The 19,755-nt window shown below is 48.6% G+C and overlaps 10 protein-coding genes across 10 annotated transcripts; 5 read left to right on the forward strand and 5 right to left on the reverse strand.

Moving 5' to 3' along the window:
• Positions 1 to 81: 81 nt before the first annotated feature.
• Positions 82 to 2,316, forward strand: ASPBRDRAFT_58841 (uncharacterized protein; the record flags this gene model as incomplete). The annotated part of the gene is made up of 1 exon (XM_067627965.1): positions 82 to 2,316. The coding sequence occupies one exon, from the start codon at positions 82 to 84 to the stop codon at positions 2,314 to 2,316; it is 2,235 nt and encodes a 744-aa protein (XP_067475007.1).
• Positions 2,317 to 2,614: 298 nt separating this feature from the next.
• ASPBRDRAFT_47794 (uncharacterized protein) lies at positions 2,615 to 3,334 on the reverse strand. Its single transcript, XM_067625943.1, has one exon. It carries the CDS (start codon positions 2,931 to 2,933, stop codon positions 2,775 to 2,777), a length of 159 nt encoding a protein of 52 aa, XP_067475008.1. The 5' UTR covers positions 2,934 to 3,334; the 3' UTR covers positions 2,615 to 2,774.
• A 455-nt stretch (positions 3,335 to 3,789) lies between these two features.
• Positions 3,790 to 4,998, forward strand: ASPBRDRAFT_68931 (uncharacterized protein). The gene is made up of 3 exons (XM_067629013.1): positions 3,790 to 4,251; positions 4,414 to 4,593; positions 4,808 to 4,998. The coding sequence occupies exons 1-3, from the start codon at positions 4,040 to 4,042 to the stop codon at positions 4,986 to 4,988; spliced, it is 573 nt and encodes a 190-aa protein (XP_067475009.1). The 5' UTR covers positions 3,790 to 4,039; the 3' UTR covers positions 4,989 to 4,998.
• Positions 4,999 to 6,025: 1,027 nt separating this feature from the next.
• On the reverse strand, positions 6,026 to 6,993 carry ASPBRDRAFT_661128 (uncharacterized protein; the record flags this gene model as incomplete). The annotated part of the gene is made up of 3 exons (XM_067628664.1): positions 6,026 to 6,675; positions 6,714 to 6,900; positions 6,946 to 6,993. 3 exons carry the CDS (start codon positions 6,991 to 6,993, stop codon positions 6,026 to 6,028), a joined length of 885 nt encoding a protein of 294 aa, XP_067475010.1.
• A 670-nt stretch (positions 6,994 to 7,663) lies between these two features.
• ASPBRDRAFT_47796 (F-box protein) lies at positions 7,664 to 9,369 on the forward strand. The gene has a single exon (XM_067625944.1). It carries the CDS (start codon positions 7,714 to 7,716, stop codon positions 9,271 to 9,273), a length of 1,560 nt encoding a protein of 519 aa, XP_067475011.1. The 5' UTR covers positions 7,664 to 7,713; the 3' UTR covers positions 9,274 to 9,369.
• A 1,073-nt stretch (positions 9,370 to 10,442) lies between these two features.
• On the reverse strand, positions 10,443 to 11,054 carry ASPBRDRAFT_336611 (uncharacterized protein). Its single transcript, XM_067623151.1, has one exon. It carries the CDS (start codon positions 10,816 to 10,818, stop codon positions 10,477 to 10,479), a length of 342 nt encoding a protein of 113 aa, XP_067475012.1. The 5' UTR covers positions 10,819 to 11,054; the 3' UTR covers positions 10,443 to 10,476.
• Positions 10,580 to 11,616, reverse strand: ASPBRDRAFT_47797 (uncharacterized protein). Its single transcript, XM_067625945.1, has 2 exons — positions 11,343 to 11,616; positions 10,580 to 11,278 (listed from the first exon to the last, which is right to left on the reverse strand). The coding sequence occupies exons 1-2, from the start codon at positions 11,547 to 11,549 to the stop codon at positions 10,928 to 10,930; spliced, it is 558 nt and encodes a 185-aa protein (XP_067475013.1). The 5' UTR covers positions 11,550 to 11,616; the 3' UTR covers positions 10,580 to 10,927.
• Positions 11,617 to 12,021: 405 nt separating this feature from the next.
• On the forward strand, positions 12,022 to 13,752 carry ASPBRDRAFT_47798 (uncharacterized protein). Its single transcript, XM_067625946.1, has 2 exons — positions 12,022 to 12,346; positions 12,399 to 13,752. Exons 1-2 carry the CDS (start codon positions 12,029 to 12,031, stop codon positions 13,332 to 13,334), a joined length of 1,254 nt encoding a protein of 417 aa, XP_067475014.1. The 5' UTR covers positions 12,022 to 12,028; the 3' UTR covers positions 13,335 to 13,752.
• A 2,786-nt stretch (positions 13,753 to 16,538) lies between these two features.
• On the forward strand, positions 16,539 to 17,425 carry ASPBRDRAFT_47799 (putative quinol monooxygenase). The gene is made up of 3 exons (XM_067625947.1): positions 16,539 to 16,652; positions 16,798 to 16,910; positions 16,978 to 17,425. The coding sequence occupies exons 1-3, from the start codon at positions 16,590 to 16,592 to the stop codon at positions 17,126 to 17,128; spliced, it is 327 nt and encodes a 108-aa protein (XP_067475015.1). The 5' UTR covers positions 16,539 to 16,589; the 3' UTR covers positions 17,129 to 17,425.
• A 99-nt stretch (positions 17,426 to 17,524) lies between these two features.
• ASPBRDRAFT_58843 (uncharacterized protein) lies at positions 17,525 to 19,060 on the reverse strand (the record flags this gene model as incomplete). The annotated part of the gene is made up of 5 exons (XM_067627966.1): positions 17,525 to 17,936; positions 17,978 to 18,060; positions 18,095 to 18,157; positions 18,235 to 18,507; positions 18,647 to 19,060. The coding sequence occupies 5 exons, from the start codon at positions 19,058 to 19,060 to the stop codon at positions 17,525 to 17,527; spliced, it is 1,245 nt and encodes a 414-aa protein (XP_067475016.1).
• Positions 19,061 to 19,755: the final 695 nt, after the last annotated feature.

Genomic DNA, 19,755 nt, shown 5'->3' on the forward strand with positions numbered 1-19,755 from the left:
CCCTCCGCTGACATACATTCACAGGGAGGGTGACCAACAACCTCACAACCTCGCCATGGTCTTCCTTCATACACGATCAATATGAGTGGGAGCAGCTCTCCAGACTACAAGGCACTTTTTTTCAAAGCAGAGAAGGAAAGACAACAAGCAGAGGAGGCAAGGAAACAAGCAGAGGAGGAAAGGAAGCGGGCAGAGGAAAGGGAGAGGCAGGCAGAAGAACGGGAGAGACAACAGAGGGATCGCAACCGACCGACGACTTTTCCAGAGTTCATCCGACATTGCCACGATCTCCTTTGGAGGCCACTCCGAGCGCAAACACCGTCTCGCTCTACGACAGGCAAAATTCCTGCTCCTATTGGAAAACACTGTCCCTTACGACTACTTCCGTGGACCGACTGTGAGGCTAGACTGCGGGGAATTTACGAATCTGTCTGCCATTACCTGCAGCCGACTAAAGAGGATACACGGGAGTTATTCACGCCCCTTGTTGTACTGGAAGACCATGGCCGACGATTCGCACGCCGGGCGATCAGCAGCGAACAGGACCTCGAGACCTATGAGCGACTCGCCGTTGAAGATCACGTACACGACATCGTCGCTGAGTTGTGCAAAATACCAGAGGCTCGCGAGGAGTTCCGGTTAGGCAACGGAGTATGGTTCGATAATCACGCCAATGCTCTGGACGACGATGATGAAGTCGATGCTAGCCAGCCATCAACCACAAAGCGTTCAAAGCCGGATCAGTTCTGCATCCATCGAATAGACGGTAATAGGAGTACCTTGCTCACCACGGTCGAGTACAAACCCCACCACAAGCTTTCCGCTGCGAACCTGCGGGAGGGACTTCGACCAATGGATTTTTGGCAAGAAGTTGTCCGACCCAATCGTGTTCCAACCGAAGAGCCGGAGAAATCGAGATACAACGCCGAGCGGCTGGTCGGATCCGCCATCGTCCAAGAATTTCACGTGATGATTCAAGAGGGTCTGGAATATTCATATCTCACGAACGGCCTGATGGACGTGCTGCTCTGGGTGCCCCACTACGACCCAACGACCCTTTATTACGACCTAGGGGACCCCGGTATGTACGGAACTGCAGGCGTCGGCAGACCTGGGCAGGCTCCCATGACTCGAATTGAAAGGACGCTCTGCCTCTGTCTGATGAGTTTTCGCACCTTTCTTCATGATCAGGCGTGGCGGAATGCCGCCAAAGACAACCTACCGAAGTGGCATACGAATTTTGATAGCGATCGCTCCCAGATCGTAGTGGTAGAATTACCTCAGAACCCGAACGTGGACGATACTAGCTCTGAATCCACCAGTCCTGAGCAGTCGACCTCTGAATACCTCACATCATCGTCCCCCGTCACCACCGGCCCTCGAGTGACCACACGAGCGGCCGCTAGCTGTGCGCCACCGTCCGATCCGTCTCACCACGAGAGTTCTTCGGATTCAGAGGCCGACCTTACCGCATCTGCAGCACGGAAGCGGGGGTTTAGTCAGGTCACATCGTCCCCGCCAACCCACCGGTCTGCACCGCGAGCAGATCGCCCAGGGAGCCAAAGCGGGCAATCCCGCTCCCATGATGCTCCATATTGCACACAAACGTGCCTTCTCGGGCTACAGCACGGCGGCGCGCTTGACCCTGAGTGCCCCAACACAAAGCTGCATATGCTTGGCGGGAGGGAGGACCGCCATCTGATCAGCGCAGCTAACTTGGTGAAGAAGCTCAATGCGCAGCTCGATCAGGATCTGGATCATAATTGCACCCCCATCGGCCCTTGTGGGTCCTCCGGCGCACCCTTCAAGATCACGTGTGCCACCTTCGGATATACTGTTGTCGGGAAGGGGACGACGTCGAGACTCTGGGGGGAGGTCTCGCGCGAAGCAGACGTCTACCGGGTCCTCAAGCGTGCCCAAGGATCAGCTGTTCCCGTCTTTCTCGGGGCAATCAATTTGGCCCAAACCTACTTCCTCCACGGCGCGGGCAGAATCCGTCATATGCTTCTCATGGGCTGGGGTGGTGAGAGCGTGGGCCATAATCCTTTGGACGAGACTATCCGGCATGCGATTTCTCGGTCGGTGAAGAAGATCCGTCGTTTCGGCATTGCCCACCATGATCTTCGTCCAGAAAACATCTTATGGAATGCTGAGCTCCGGCGAGCTCTGATCATTGATTTTCATCTATGTACCTTGGACCATCGACTGCTGCACAAACCGCCAGGCGCTCCCAAACGATCACGGTATGGTCCTGAAGAACGTCACTCCAAACGGCTGCGTGTGGTGTCAGTAGATATCACTGGATCTGGCACTTGAACAATCGGATGACGCGGGAAGTCAGGCAGTGCAAGCAGTGCTACGCATAGCCTGCAGATGAACCAACGGCAATTGCTGGGGCGGTTGCTGAAACTATAATTTTAATTGTCGTGTCGGTACCTTAGGACCCATCCATTAGCAAACAAACAAGCGACCTTAACTATTAGTCCATTTGACTGAGACAAGTGACATCTGGTCCTGCTATGCGGTCAGGTGCTTCTCAGTCGGATTGGGATAGGCAACATGGCAGTGCGCCTTCGAACAGCCGATCCTCATTGTTGGAAGCAAAGGAGGTGGTGGAAAATCGGCTGAGCGCTGAAATCGAGCGGACTGCCTTGGAAAAGGAACCGTCTGTCTGCCGAATCGACCAAACTCCACTATAAGCTGCGGGACGCCAGGTCGTACCAGTGACCGGAGCAGGTTTTCAAGGTGAACATCGTTGACAGGAACAATGTAGATCACAAAATCGGCAAATCCATACCTTCGGGATAAGTATTGGCTACGGGTCGAGCTGGCTGGGTGTATTTGTGTGAACCACTTGCAGAGGGGGCCCACTGGACGATCAACTGAGAACTGATAGAGACAAGGGGAGCAACCTGATTGTCCAAATAGAACATAGGAGTTGATTCTGCCTTCCCTCGCTACGGATGCTAATGGCCTGACTGACTTCAGATTACGACTACTACCGGTGCGTGACAGGTGAAACCTCCCACAAGGATAAAACCAATGAGATAATGGCTGAAAACATTTATTGAATTTCGAAATAATGATAATAAAGAAAAAGGGAAGAAGAGGAACCTTTCAGACCTCCTCGACACCCACCAAGTCCGACCGACCGAAGTCAAGACATCATGACAAGGTAAAGATCATCACCACTCCCTGGACCATCGCACCGACACCCGAAACAAGTCTATCCGGAGACAGATTGTAACAGAGCGTGCAAAATGCAAGGTCGAGTCGGAAGTAAAAAAACGGCTTCACTTTAGGGCATCGAGGACATAGCAGTCATCAGCAAGGGTGGAGATTCTGTGGCTCTTTAGAAGAGCTCAGAGGTGGGACGTCTACTCTAAAGTGATTCTTTGAACTGTAGGCAAGGTGGTTAGCAGATGATTCTCCAAGATACAAGGGGAAGGCTGTAAGGCTCTTCCCAATGTAGGGGGGGAGGGAAACTCACGTAGAGTCGCTTAATTTTTCGAAATTGTTGAGGGGGAGAGGCGCCTTTTATACCTGCGCGGTGGGTCCTCGCTTGCGCTAGTCGACAATTTTCAGTGGAGCCAACAATAGCCGAGGCGAGTCTCAGTCAGCCTATACTCGATACAGCATAGTACGGTAGGCTCCACCGATAAGAATGCTGATAACCGCCATCACCATACGGAGTATAACATTCCACCATCCGGGCAACGCAGCCCTACGAGCCAAAGCAATGCAGCTAAACAGAAAACTCGCCCCCTTCACCCGCATTTAGGTTAATAATCCTCCTGATACAGTTCGCCTGGTGTGGTTTTGAGCCATATCATATGCAAACGTACATATCCAGTAGACTCAAAACGGTATAGTGCGTCTGAGAAGTAGACGGAGAGATTTGCTTGCAAATGAACCCAAAATGGAACACAATGTATTTTGGGGTTCCTGATCGGGAATGAGAGCGCTGTATCACGTGACATTTTCAGTCGCTCTGAGGTCACGCTCTCTCTACCTCTAATTCCCCCTGATAGCTACAACCATGGCCTCCAGTACCTATAGGAAAAATTCTCTATCGAACTCCGAAGTAGTCTTCGGATTCGGGGTCTGGAAGGTAGGAACAATCCTCTCGAGCAAAGTCCGACAACAGGAAGACCCCCAAGGTGGCTCTACATATGAGCGGCACGAGGTTTATGAAACTACAAGGATTGATCGACCTTCGAAAAGGCCTGATGTGATAAAGGTTAAAAAGCAGTAAGTCTGACTCTGAAGCAATTAGACATTAGCGCCATAAGTACAGGAAAGCAACTGGACTAACACCAATAGAATTGTGTCGTGGAGTAACGGTGGTTTTTCTGAACCCAGTGACGATTTCTACCGAGAAATCTATAATCTTTCCCAGCTATAAGACTGCAGAAGTACGCCGAAGCTTCTTGGGTATGCTGTCGAGACACAAATCGATAGCGATGAACTACCAGGCGGGTACATTGCATATATTGTGATGCAGAAGGTCCCCGGAGAAAATCTACATGGCTTCGACAGACTCCCAAAAGAGGAGCAGAACCGTATTCGAGTTGCAGTTATTCACGCGTTATGGTCTGCGTCCTCCAGAGAGCGCCGGGAAGGAATAAAGTTTCTGGGGTAGAAAGCTTTCCGAACTAGAACTTTGCTGACTGACTGACAGGGACCTGCGTTCCCGCCATTTCACTCATAGGGACCCCCGAAGAGAAAATATTATATGGGAACCGAAAAGCGGACAATGGTAAACGACCTTCTTGAAGTATCCCCGGCTCCTGCTGACTCGCTACAGTTTCATTGTGGATCTTGAAGATGCTGAGCAACATACTAATCGGACCAAGGATGATGTATGCCTTGACGCATTCGAACAATTAGAGTACTGGGGTCTAATTGAAGGACAATATGAAGGTACACTTTTCTTTGAGAAGGATAAACTGTTGGACGACTTGAAAGCCCGGCTATACAGTCAGTGATTAGTCAGTGTCAAAATTTATCCTTAACCATCACTACTTAACGCTCTTACTTCCTCTCTGGGATCTACGAGCCATACGGTACTAAACCAGGAGGTAGTCAGTTCCCTATTAGAGTAAGGTTTTAGGACACGCAGAGCATCACGCCAATTGTAGCATTGGGCGGAAGTGGAGCCATTGGGCGTTTTAGGGGGACCAGGTATGCCTCGCATTATATGATGGGCCAACCTTCATTTGAAATATTCCACGACCAAGCCTGATGCAAGACCCACTCCTAGTGCGCTTGAGGAGTGAATCCTCCAGTAGTGCATGCAAGCTAACCGCCCAGCCATCTGGTAAAAGACCAGAATTCCCAGTCGGATGACTTGAAAATTTACTTTGTTAGATCAATATAAGATTCATTAGACTTGTACTACCATATATTGGTTTTCTTATAATATGAAAATGGCTAGAGTTGCTGATTGTCCTGTCTCATAGTTTTGTTGCTAGTTGGTTCATAACGGTGGAGTTGTTTTCTTCTTCTTTTTTTTTTTTTTTTTTTTTTTTTTTTTTTTTTTTTTTTTGGGAAATTGAGTTGGGCTCATAAGTGGGTAGAAAGTGGTTGGTTCCTTACTTAGCATTTTCCATGTTTTCGGTTCCATTCTGGAGCTTTAGTAGATGAATAGCGTCGAGAAGCCAGCCATGTTGATGTGGAAGTTAGAACGGAGAGCTGAAGGTGTAGTGAAGTTATAGAGTGAGAATGCTGGTTGGTCGGCCGCTGATTGAGGGCACATGAGGTGGTAGAACTCACAACGCCGCTGTAGGTATCCCATTGACAGTTGCAGAATCTGATGCTTGGAGTTATCTTATCTCCACTCACTGACTAGTAGCCTGGGCGGCGCGATATATCGCCGCTATCTGGAGAGCAGATCCAAAGGTCTATTCCCGGGTCGCCCACCCAGGTCATGATATATAAAACTGCGGAATGCTGCTACTGTTATTATGCAGAAAACCAAAAGTCTGTCTCAATCAAACAGAATTCAATTATTCTTCGGTCATATCTAAGCAGCTGCGCAGTCCTTGACCAAATTCTCCACCTGGGTATTCTTCTCCTTAAAGACAGGCCCGAGTGACTCAATAGTTTCATCGGATATATCTCGCCGCGCGGCCGCCATAGTTCCATATTCCTCTACAGAGCGCTGCCCAACGAGAAGCAAAGTTGACAGGATAGTGGAGACACGATTATCAGGGTCCGACACGATATCATAGATACTATCAGCCACGATAGCCGTGTCTCCGACGACCGTTGCGACTCGGGAAACATCCAGGAATACATCGCTGATGGCATCAGCCTCCCCGATGAAAGGAACCACCAGGAAGATCGCGCTGATAATATCCTCAATCATTTCCTTTTTCTTCCAGGCTTCCTCTGCCTTTCCGATTGCCACAACCTCTTGCATGGAACTGACTACCTGGAGGAGAAGCTCCACCGCCACGGAGATGCTCTGCACGATGTCATCCGTGAATCCGGGCCAGGATCCCAGCAACATCTGCATCTGAACCGCGAGGATGTTGGCCTGAAGATTGTCCAGATTGGGTAGCGCTTTCTCTACCACTACTCGGGGATTGGTGATGTTGACGTAGTCCGCCTTCTGGGGGATATTGTAGGATGTCACTACTGAATCATGGCAGGAAGGGGCCAAGATACTCTCTCCATCACGGAGGTAGTAATCTTTTTCTACACCGTACTTGAACCAGTCGTACGGATGCCGTAGTCAACTAACAGCAGTTCCTCGAATGCTGTGGAATCCTTGACCTCGTGGTATACGCTGAAAACTCCGTTGGCGCTATAGTTGGGACAGCTGGTCACGGACTCGTTCGTGCCCTTCCACTCGATGACACAGTCGAAATATGACAGACCCGGTCCGGCAGGTGCCTATTCCATGACGCTAGCGAGGGTGGATGTAATATTGTTCTCGACATATTCCTTATAGTACTTTAGGGTCTTGTTGTAGTTGTTGTCGGCCATGACTTCCGTATAGTTGGCCAACACTTCGTCAAACAAGATGTATAACACGGTGAACGTGTAGTAAGGATGCAATCATCCTGCATGTAAGCACTCTGGACATCGAGATCTTCCATAGTAGATATGGTCAAGTTATAATCGCCCGGAGAGGTCACTTCCCACCAGGACCGCATGTAATGGCCCGTACAGCAGAGCTCGTCTCTCTCTGTGTAGGAATCGCCAAGTTCGGAGTGGCCATAGCAGCTGTCACGATCGCAGGCAAAGCCGCACAGACCATAGTCGTCATCGCCAGAGACCAGATGGGCTGTCGCACTGCTATTGACCACAAAAGATTATCAAGTGCCCCAATCGCGGTGCAGTTGCCGGCATGAATGGGACAGTAGCCGTGTGCTTATTGCCGTCAGCTAGTGAGCTGTCTATTCCCCGCAAGGTATATGTGGGCAGCTGAGGAAGGAAAACAAGTGATAGCAATGGGCTGCCACAGCCCAATCTGCGTGGTCGCCTTTTCGTTTCAGATCAACTCATATTGTTTTAGCTATTCATTATTGGCAATATCACTATAATTTTAACATCCGCCTGTGATCATTGCACCACCCAATTCTGATAGCTACTACGCTACTTCCTCGCCCCACATCGGCTACTTAAATATTGAACTATTTCCCTCCTTCCACGTCGCCCACTGCTACTCTCCTACTTAGTTACATCTCCGACAAATCGCCCAAAATGCTCGATAAAATTCCTAGCGAGATACTACTTCACATCATACCTTTCTTCACGCCACCTGACTACACTCGATTGGTCCTTGTTTGCAAGGACTGGTATAATGTATTCATTTCATATCTCTATAATCACGTCTCGCTCCCCTTGAACAAGTATGATTATTTTGGTGCTGGCTACGGATTAATGCGGGAATACCTTCTTCCTGTGCGTCGGTTTACCCAAATCATGATTACGAATCCCTCCCTTGCTCCATTGATTCGATCTTTGGAGCTTTACCCCAGCGACTGTAAGGAGGGGAAATGGCACCAACTACCCCCACTGGAGCGTCTAAGTGAGGAAAAGTATCGCCACTTCATGTTACCCTACGGAGAGTCCAGACGCAAATATCGTCGCAAGTTCCATGCTTGGCGCAGAGACCTCAAGGAATGTTCTGAGCGAACCGATTATCATCGGGACCTCCAGCATTATGAAGATGCCTGGCTAGCGCTGTTGCTAGTCCAGCTACGGAATCTTGAACAGCTCGGGGTTGCCCTTCCAGAAGAGAGATGGGTCCTAGGATATGACGACGGACCGTTTCCCCCGAGGTGTTCACCTCACTTCGAGCGGGTTATTGCATGGGCGAGTCATCCTAAATTGGGAGTCTTGACCAAACTCAGGCAGATCTCACTAACCGCGGGGCCTTGCATGTGGGAAAACGAGCATTCGGTGGACGCTATCCCCCTGACCCGATTACTTCCCTTGCTTCGAATTCCATCTTTGCGAAAGCTATACGTCTCGGATCCGTGTGACCGATCTCCACTCAGAATACCTGGGGATCTCTCGACCATTGCGCTCACCCATCTGGTTTTCGACTTTCCCAAAGAAGGAATGCCAAACCTACCTCACCTCCTCAAACGATGCTCGATGCTCGAGTCATTTACACTGCAGCAAGACGGCTGGCATGAACATCAGAGTCAGTACTGGCAAGACCTACCTCAGCTATACCAGTCTTTGCAAAGTTCACGTTTCTCGCTCCGCCATCTGAGTCTGACTTTCAGTGATTGGACCGTCCGGCAAGACGCAAAGACCCCCACGCCGGTTTTCTTCGGACCTCTCTCGGACTTCCCAAGGTTAGAGTCCATTCGAATACGATGGGGCAACCTCATGCAATTCACTGAAGACGGAGCCCATACACCGGTAACGCCGCTGTGGCAACTTCTCCCATGCTCGCTCAAGCACTTGCTCATCGATCATTGTCTCCTTCAGTGCTCGGAGGCACTGTACACGGAACTGGTGACCTTGATGATACACTGCTCAACTCATGTACCCTTGTTGCGGAAGCTGTATATTCGATTTGCCGAGCGGGAGCGAGACCCGACAACTTCCTCCGAAGGCATACGGAGGAAAAGAATGGCACCAGATCCTGCCAGTCATGACAGACTCCTTGCGTTACGGCTGGACTTTAGTGCATTAAACGTCGATTTCCGGGTCTTCCAAGGAGATGAGAAAGTAGATTTTGCCCAGGAGTATTACATGAAGAAGAAGTGGCCAAGAGGGTCAAAGGGCAGGGTTTTCGCCCTGTGACATGCTCCAATAGAAAGGTGTGATCTTGGATAGTGTCTAATTAAATTTGAAAGTCTACTACCGATTGTTGCCGGGAGACAATATAACGAACCAAAGACTCCTTGATACCGGTTTTCTCAAAGTAATTCTTAGCTCGGAAGGGTCTAGAGAAATACACTAACTTCTAATCTCCCAAGCGACTAAGGCCAGAACCAGACTGTTCTTCCGACCCTAGTAGACGAACTACTGCTCGACTATTTTCGACCCACCAATTGTGATGCGACAAATATGATAGAGCCCACTCCAGGCAGAAACATATTGGGTTTACTAAATAGCTGGTGAGATTGAGGTATGAGTCAGGGACCGCGGATTCAAACAGGGCCCAGAAAAGGGTTCAGGCCCAGGGCCTCGTAGAAATTAGAATATACGTTGGCCGGAGATCCGTGCGGGGCGCGCGTGCCAAGGGTTGGCGGAGATTGAACAAGACTTAGCAGAGCTTGTCTTCTCTTAACTGCTGCAACATGTTTCTCCAGACTACAACCCGTTCCCAACATGTCGTTGGAATTGTTGCAGCCAAGGATCATTTTGTAAGTGCCGCTGTGCCAAATGCACTTCATGTAATCTTTCGTAGCCGTAAAAAAATGCGAGCGATGTCTGGCCATATTGATTCCAATATCAAATACAGCCGGCGTCGCATCTAGCTCATCTTTTGAATTTCAGCAATGCAGCGAAGCCCCACTGGAGGCAAGGCCTCGTCCGAGACCTAAATTTCCCTTATCTTGCCACCGTTGCACTTCAGGGAACGATTGAATCTTGGCCAAGACGTCAATCCCTAAATGGGTGTTCGCCCCGCCCAGAACCTCAAGGCTGTAATATGGTCTTGAGGACTACGGATAAATCTTTCTATGGAACAAAACCTATTTCAGCAGCGCCTGAGTTCCTCGATTCCTTTTTACACTGTTACGCAGTATTCACCTGATACACAAATTCTTTACAGGTTATGCGGTTAATATAGAGGTCTCGTTGGACGGGATATCTAGCAAGACAATTCCGCGCTTACATTGGGGTTCTCGTGTGATGGGGAGCCTTGTCCTTTCTGCCAAAACGACAGATCTGCAAGATGAGGACACCAATGTTACTACCAGGATTATGGAAATGATAGACCTTCATCCCAGTTCGTATATTCACTTCAATTCCCTATTGAATCTCTGGCATAGTTCCATATTAGAAAAAAAAGGGGCTGTCACTCCCACTTGGACCTAAATGCTTACTACTTACTAGTGAGCTATGGAACATGGTAAATATAATAGTAAATTCAAGATATGGAGATGAGCAAGCAGATAAAATAGAAAAGCTCAATAAAAAAAAAAAAAAGAAAGAAAGGTGGCGAGGGACACCAGCGGTCCATCTGACTAGTTTGCCCGGTAAGTTTGTGGTGTCGCAGGCATCCGTCTTTATGCGCTTGTTTGAAACCAGAGCAAGCGAACATTCTGGCTTTCCAGCGCGGAGTCTCCTTCTTGACCCACGAAACAATGTCTTCACTCGATCAACGAGACCCCACACCATTATAACCAGCTCAAATCCCTAGGCTTATCCGGATGGTGGCAACCTCGGAAAGGGATGGAAGTTCGTTGCACAACTATTGCTTCACTTATTCTCTATCGGCCTCGCGAAATTATGGTTGGTACTTTTCAGTATCAGAAGAGAATAAATGTTCAGTAGGTGGTTGTTTGAGATGCCAAGCCTTGATCATATGGAACAGAAGGCTTATTAGCTGAGCCCCTGCTATGTAGAAGAGGGCAGATGATATCAAAGCCCCTAAGAACTCCTCTCGGCCACCTGCGGAAGCCACAACACCACAAAATAACACCCCGCAAATAAGGAAAGGGCTTTGATATTCATCTGCGTGACGAATGCTAAACAGGTTGACGAAAGAGATACCCGCAATCATCCACGCCAGCGCATATAGTGCCATACTCGTAGAATCCGACAACAACGCAGGCTCGGAGGCGCACGGAAACAGATCCTCGCAACAGAAGTCAGTACTGCTTAGTCTCAAACAGCAGTTTAGAGGGTAGCAGCCAACATACAAAGCTTTTTAACTTGCTGCACAGTGCATTTCCATCGTGAGCTCTACCGCCAGCCTCGAAACAATGCACTCCAGCTGCTGTAGCTGTTCCCTTGACATAGGGACACAGCCTCTGCCGGGAGATTATGCATGCAGACCCGAGCTCAAGGGCAAAGAAGAATGGATAATATCGCATCCCGTACAGCGGTTCCAAGGCAAATAGTGACATCTTGACTCATGTGCGAGGAGATGGAACAGATATAGACATGAAAAGAATTGTAGCTGTTGGAAGGGAAATTGTAGCAGATGCTTTGAAGTGCGGGGGTCCGGGACCTCGTTAGTCATTTCTTATGCGTTATCCTCTCCCGGCTTCGCCAATAGAAAGCTTGAGTGGTAGCCACAGGAGCCAAAGTACTGCTCGTACTGTTGGAGGGTGCGTTTTCATGTGAAAATGGGGGGAAGCAATGCCACCTGGGGAGTTGTTATCCACTCCCTTGCATGGTGTCGGTCGCTTCGGACCCTTGCATTACCCAACTGTGATCATCTTCTTACTACTAGTACTACCCACATAAACGAAAATATCAGCCAATTACTTGAGGTATTGCTAAGATCCCTAACACAGACCTAGGAATTTGCGCTAACTAGTGGGGTGTACCTGCAGATCCGTAGCCGATCGTCTTGTGGATTCAAGATACGGAGACGATCAATATGGCGAAGAAGTTTAGCATCCTCTACATCATGTCGAACGAGGTGGCTTCCCTGCTGCTGGCTTCCGTTGGCTGGTTGTCGGCCATCAAGACCCATCCTCTCAATCTGTGGCTCCAGGTCTTCCCTGAGTTCTTCTATCCCGACAACCACGCAACTTCGCCCGCGGACATCTCCAGCTATGTACACTGTTTCCAGGACGAGGGCTACCACACCAGTCTCGCTGGCAAGATAAGCTTCTGTGGACTTGAACAGCTGCATGAGCCCAAGGAGAGCTTGCTCAGTGACAACTATGACTCGTTTGCGAACAGGGATGAGCTTGTATGTGATCCGGGAATTCCTGGAAATGCCAGAATAGTGGCTAATTCATTAGCATATGGACCCTGGCCCCGCCGTCGGAACCAGTTCCAATCAGGCTCCTACCGCCGATCACCGAAGACATTGGACAAGGGACAAAGCAAAACGTGTCAAACCACGTCACATTGGCTTGGTGAACAAGGCAATCCACGCGAAGGCGAGCATTAAGGCCAAGCGAAAGTCTTCAAAGAATGCTCGCAGTCTTGGAACGGATCCTGCCAAGGAGCCCTGGAGTACTCAACGTACTGCATCCTCTGCCTCAGATAACGAACACTCTCGGCCCATCTTCTTCAACCCGTCGGTGGTGGACAGGGGCCATGAGGAGTGGTTTCACGCCACTGTTGAGAATGCGCACTGGCTCTTGAAAAAAGTCCCTAGCGCTCTACTTATCCTCGTCCAATTAGATATCCCCGGAGTTGCCGCGGAAGATGCTAGTTCTCCCACCTCCACCATGACAGCTACCAATACACCAACTTCAACGTGCATCGCGCGACCGGAGGGTTGCGAGTCGTCTGGGCTCACTATCTTCAGGATCGTCGTTATAAGCGTCCTCGCCGGAGCAACCGCTTTCACATTCATTTTGGCATACGCCCGTGGCTACATGCTCGTGTATACGATCATGATGATTTCTGCTGATGCTGCCGGCCTGAAACTCTCAAATACACCAAATGTTGACTCGTCTGTCCCACTGGCTGTCGCGTTGTTCAACCTCTTGATGACTGGTAGCCAGACGTACTGTCAATACAAAAAGTCCCGCATGGGAATGGGCGACCTTTTTGTCATCTGTATTCTCGCCGTTGGATTTGAACTCACAATCGCCACCAAGGTCTCAGCTACCGCAGCTGACCAATGGGCCTTCGTTGTATGGCAGCTTACTGTGGCAGCCTGGGCATGCGCAAAGCGAGTCAACAACGCTGGACGACGCTATAATGAGTACATTCTTCCAGCCTAATCATGACACCACCACAAGCCGTGTTAGTGAGCTTGAAAGCCGGCCCGTCGTCTCCTAACCGCGATATGTCCACGGCTTCACGGTTTCCTGCCCTAACTAAATATACATCTAGTCGCAACTGCCCGTCTTTTCAATGCCGTGGCTACGGTTATCCATGATATAGACTCCAAGCATTTGATTCCCAGTTGCAGATCCTTTGTTTACATTACGTGGAATGGGCCACTCAGTCACTGTATTTTTCTCACTATTGTTTTGATTCTTGTATTTACCTTTCCGTACATTATTGCTCTTTGTACTTGGTTTACCTTTCCATCTTAGTCTTTTCGCACTTCAGTGTTGAAACGGACTGAGAAGTTGCAGATCTACCGGTGATTCAGAACGGTGGCTGCCTGAACAATCTAATATCCCGTCATTCGAGTAATCCTTCCGAACGTGGTCTCCCGTGAAACAAATGCAGTAGTATATCATCGATTATCGACCAATACCGGGAAAATAGTACTCTTGCCCTGGGACACGCATCTGCGGATGTCATTTGTAGACTTTATGTACACTGTTAGCTGACTAACATACATACATAACTAATTAGTTAACGTAGTTCCGCCCGCGCTGGCCACCCATGTAGTACCAACTAGACAAAAGACACCTTTTTCAGATTAAGATATCTCAATTATTAGATAATTGTAGAGGCTATGTTGAGGTATAGAAATTATAATAAATAATATTATTAGTATTTCTGTAGATTTTAGACTGCATTCAATTTGAGCTAGATAGAGCACAAACTTTCAAGCTACTTCAATAGTATGGGCAGTAACCTGAAAATTCTATAAAAATTCCGATAATAATTTCAGTATCTAGTATATATAACTATATCGGATTATAAAGTAGTAGTTCAAAACTGGCTGGAATACATTAATTTAAAAAAGGTGTCTTTATATAGTACAGCATGAGTGGCCGGCGCGGTCGGGAACTACGTTAACTAGTGACCCAACCTCAGTATGCTTAGCACTTTTTTTCTTCTCAATTTTACATTAATGCCACAACGAACTTCTCCAACACCAGCATGAAGCTTTGTGCATAGTCGACTTGTCATTTCATTACGATCGTAATAGGTAAGGCCCCGACAAGGGAATAGGCCTCGAGTTAGACAGCGTTAGCATAGGCTAGATCCCCAAAGACCCAACTTAGACCAGCACGTTCTACCGTAAGGAGCACTGGGCCTCGGCATACCGGGACGCGTTCCCATAATCGTGCAAATAGTAATCAGAATGTCGGCTGCCAAGCCTGGCATGGATTTCCTTCTTGCTGCAGCTCTGCCTTGGTCTCAATCCAGAGTTTCCACTGTGTCATTGTTGGCACATCTACCTGCAAGGCCAGTTGTCGACTACTTGGGGGCCGTCTACTTCAATACAGTACATTGGTTTATTGGTCATTGTTCACGAAGGGCATTTTATGCAGCACTACACAGCCATGCGGGACTCATACGAACACAACAGGCATTCAATGTCGGATTATGATGAGGACTTCACCTTCGCGTTATTGATCCTTACGATAGTCGCGATGGGAGGCCGATACGCATCGGTACACAAAAGCCCGCAAACGGCGTTGCATGGAACTCTCCGCGGGCATCCACTCGACCACTCTATCACTGAACTTGCACTCAAGGGAACGAGCCTTTGCTGCATACCCGCTGCACTTCGTCTTCTTCATTTCTCATGGTAGAAGATGACTTACAGCGGACAAATATGCCACCGGTCACTCTTCTGACCTATCAGACATGCAAGCTGAAATTCTACGTCATTCTCGGTCAGATCATCTCCTCTCTTTACCGACACCCTAATATGGGATTGGGCAAGGTTGTGTCTATGATGGAAAGATTCGACATGTCAAATCGATGGGGATGGACCGCTAGCAAGGCCAGATGACCTTATCCAGAAGGTCCGGATGTTGAAGAACAAAGTACAGAACTGGTACGACGAGCTGCCGAGACGATTACGGGTCTCTGAAAACATGATATACCCGGCTTGCAACGCAGAGGACGACGAGGATGACGATGACTGGGGTTATAATTTTACGGCAACCGGAAGCTCGGGTAGCAACCCCCAACGAGATCACTCCGCCGGTTAGTACGGCAAGAGAGATTTTGCAGCGAGATTCGGAGGCACGATCCGCTACGTACCGGTGCTACCTAGGTACCGAGGTCGATACCAAACTATGTTGACTGAATTTATGGCTCACATATTGAACGGGGAGGGGGGGTCAGTAGGGCATCAACATGCCGAGTCAGCACACACCTTGTTGTTTATCCTGTATTCATGTATTCAGCATCACATCTCACCCTAATGGATGGATCCTGGTACTAGCGCGGACGCCATCCCTCGGAATCCACATTATCTTCCCCGAAGAGAGGTCGGGCCCGCTAGGAGCCCCGAAAGGTTGTGCCGATCTCGGCTCGCATCACACGGTTAGGGTTAGTTAAAAATCCGGGTTGCAGCTCATCATGGTCTGAAAAAAAGGTGAGCATCGTCTAATATTTTGTCAGTTACGGGTCGCAGCTCATCATGGTCTGAAAAAAGGTGAGTGTGGTCTAGTATTCTGTCAGTTACTTCACTGTCCATTTCAGACCACTCCGAGCCTCTTCTTGGCAAAAGCTCATCGTGGTCAAGACTCTTAGTTTTAGACCATGATGAGCCTATAATAAGCTATATATCGGAATTTTTAGGGTATTCAGGGATTTTAGGATATTTAAGGTATTTATTAGGGTTCTTAATTAGAGAGATTTTTTTTTTTTTTTTGAATACTTTTTAAGTGCAAGATTAAAATGTGTATACTTTCAGTATACTAAATATATACAACTTTTAGAAAGAAAAAGACATCTTCATAGTTTACATGGAAAAGGGTTATTCCGTATTTAGTGCTAGACCACGCGGAGTTTATTTCAGACTACGCCGAGCTTTAACTATTATTATGCCCTTATACCAACAATGTACAACTAGTTACCTGTACAGCTAGTTATGGGCACGGCTCACATTTATGTGCTGCGTCGGCAACCTCAGAACAACCGAGGGTTCCCGCACTGCTTCTCCGATTGAGCGATCACATCATCAACCTGCCGTGGTGCTCCGTATGCCGAGGTGTTTCAAAAACTACATAAATATGCCTGCCAATCGTCTCTGACTGCAACTATTTTAGCTTCTGTAAAACATCGTCTCATTTCAACCCTTGTTTCTGATGGTTTTGAAGTCATCGAGAGCTCAAATGTCGACCGAAATCATCAACCAAGTTGCCATCCTTTCTCCCAAGCCGGAAAGACGTGAAGAAGTGAGTCGAATTATTCACTGGTCGGACCAATAAGCTCCATTCTGGCCTAGTCACAATCGGCGATTGTGGGGATGATCAGGAGTGGCTTACTCTCCATCCAAAAGGTGGTTTGTGAACTGATGAACTTTTATCGTCATACCTACAGCTCGTCGCCCAATTAGCGAGTATTACTCGGCAGGTGCAAGAGAATGAGCCTGAGACCCTTGTATACTATGCCTTCTTTACTGTTCATACAAATGAGATAATAATCGTTGAGAGGTGTGACCATGCCTTTTCCCCTCCGTTCTCATCTTTTAGTCGCCTTTTCTGACGACTTCCTTTCTAGATATCTAAATCAGGCCGCATTGGAGAGACATCGCGCCGCACCTTACTTTCAGGAACTCATTAAGAGGGCCCCAGCCCTATTGGCGAAGCCTTTGGAGCTCAAATCCGGTAGTCAATTGCTGGGAGGCTCTGCGCAAGTCAACCGACTGTGATCTACTGGGGACTTTCTATCTCTAGCAAGATTTACTGTTGGTATCAACCAGCTAGGTACTGTGTACACAGTTAAGTGGAGACAGCATGTATGCTTGAAAAGCGAAAGTCAGTTGATTCATGTGTTTCGCCAAGCAAGGGATGATATCCCTCATGGAAGGATATAGCCCGACACTGGCAACTTCTCTCTTGTGCGAGGGGACCAGTGGCCTTCAAGGAAACGAATGGACAAAAACAACTCTTTATCATGCCGTAGCTCGTTGCGCACGCAGATCTCGCTATGCCATATTACTTTCTCTCTCCACCCATCCCTCAACTCCCACTCGTAAGGTGTTTGTGTTAATGAACTTCTCTCCAAGGCCTTGTTGGGTTCCGCTTTGGTCGTTGCATCCGCTGGGTTATCGCTGCCGTTGATCCACCTTATTTCCATTATCTCTCATTCGCTCGTATGACTGGCGAAGAGCCATGAGGTCGATTATGAGGCGCTTCTCCTTGCTGGGTCCTAGTTTGACGAGGCAGCATTCGTACACAGAGTATGGATCCGTGCATACGATAGTAGGGATCTTCCCAGAACCGAGTTGGTCCGTGATGATCTTGATTGTTGTGCCAATTGCAATGGCTATATCGACACCCCCTACCATTCTATAGATCTCCGATGCTAAACCGCTTCTGGTAACTCGTTTTCTCTTGGTTGAGCTCCAATGGATCAGATTTCCGGCGATCTCCGATTCCTCATCCTGTGTGGGTTCGTTTGCAAGGATGATCTCATATCCGATCTGGGAGCTGAAATCTTTGTTGTTTGCGAATGGTCTATCGACGATACGAAGAGGTTGGCAGTTGATAGGTCTAACGCGATGTATTTGATCCCCCTGTCTAGGTTCTTCATTTGCCACATGATGCGTTTGTTGAACGCGTTGTCGGCTTTCGTCGGATCCTGGTGTTGGGCAGCGACGGAGTAGGTCGAATGCAGCTTCCGGCTGGCAGATCGTTGCAATATACGCCCCACGAGCACGTTGTTCTATGTATACGGGCTTGAAATCCGTAGGTTTGTGGTCGATGGTCGATGGGCTTTCAGCCTCTTACCCTACTCCTTCTGGCGTAACTCGACGGCAACGTCTCCTTCCTTTTGCGTTAGGACGCAGCTATTGAATATTAGCGGGTTCTCTGGAGGTAGTGTATCCTTGGGCTGAGCGCTGAACTTTGCCTCCGCTAATTCCTTTTCGTCAAGCGCGGCGAACTCGTCGGATCCCAAAATCAGAGTATCATCGGTTTGCATCACGACCACGCTGGAAGCTCCTTTTGCTGTCGAGATCAACCAGCATAGGTCATCAGTAGATATAACCATCACGAGCCTTTCCCGGTGGTGCTTGTGGTACGTTAGCTACCAATAGGTTCTGGCTACAGGGATTCCGTATAACGGGTTCCGCACTACCATGATTGTGCCTGTCGGGAATGTGCTCTTGGTCTCCTTAGGGAGATGTTGCCAGAATAAGTCGGTTCAATGAGGTCGTTGACTGGACATGTGCCTGTGTAATATCCCGGATCGACAGACTGATGCCCTTCTCGCTCAGTGACGGGGCTAGTGCAACGATACTACCACGTTGGCTGGCTCGCTGCATGGTCGGGGATTGCGTGAGAATCATCCCTTTTCCTTCATTATTGTAGGCGTAGGTAATAACTCGTGACTTCTTGAAGGGCGTACCCGTCGCCTTGCCCTTGATCTCGTTGACTAGGCGCGAATTGAAGATGCGTATACTAGCGTGCTTGATTGGATCGTATTGTACGAAATTGAACACGCCTCTGGCTATCAGTCCTTCAATCTCCTCGTTCCGGGATTGTTCGAATGGCAATTTACGGGTCGTGATGACACCTTCTTTTCTCAACTTGATGGACAGTCCCATATCAACTTGTTCTTTATTTGTCATAAGCGCCATTGAGAAACGTCTTGTCCCTCCTAGAGAGTGTTGATGAATTGTTCCTCGAGGTCTTGATAGCGAGCAGGACTTCGTCGGGTGCTCCGCCGCATGATTTCAAACTCTGATTCGTCCAATGGTGGGACTCTCTGATGTTATAACCACCTGAATATGCCAATCGGTATGAGTTTGTGGAGGTTATTTAAGGTATTGCGTCATGGCGCAAGGATCTGGGCCGATGGGCACTTTGACTCCGGCAATGCATCTCCAGAAGATAGGCGCCGACTGATCGATTAGCCCATAAGATAGGGCCAGTTTAGTTCTCCTCCAGTCGCATCATCCGTGAGCGCAACGAGTTCATATTATTAACCTATCAGAAATCACCCTCATGCTTCTAACCCAGAGTCGCGCGACGGTAAGGCGGCGCTCACCCACTTCTCACCTGGGTGGGGGGTATTTACCTGACTCTTAGCAGTACATGACACACGCCGGTAGGTTAGTAGTTGAGTGAGTGACTTGTTTGCTCGGTTCACTTTCTTCTAACCCCTTTGCCGACATATTTGTGACCTCGCATAAGGCCATTACTTGAGAATCCGAGGGGGAAAAGGATATATATTAGTTGTAGGCAGCCATTGCCGGATAACTAGCGGAAGAGGATACAAAGACGACAGATGCTTTTTGATTATCAAAAAAAAAAAAAAAAAAGTACATTTATT

Source organism: Aspergillus brasiliensis (genome assembly GCF_001889945.1).
Source record: "Aspergillus brasiliensis CBS 101740 unplaced genomic scaffold ASPBRscaffold_15, whole genome shotgun sequence".
NCBI classification, from domain to species: domain Eukaryota; kingdom Fungi; phylum Ascomycota; class Eurotiomycetes; order Eurotiales; family Aspergillaceae; genus Aspergillus; species Aspergillus brasiliensis.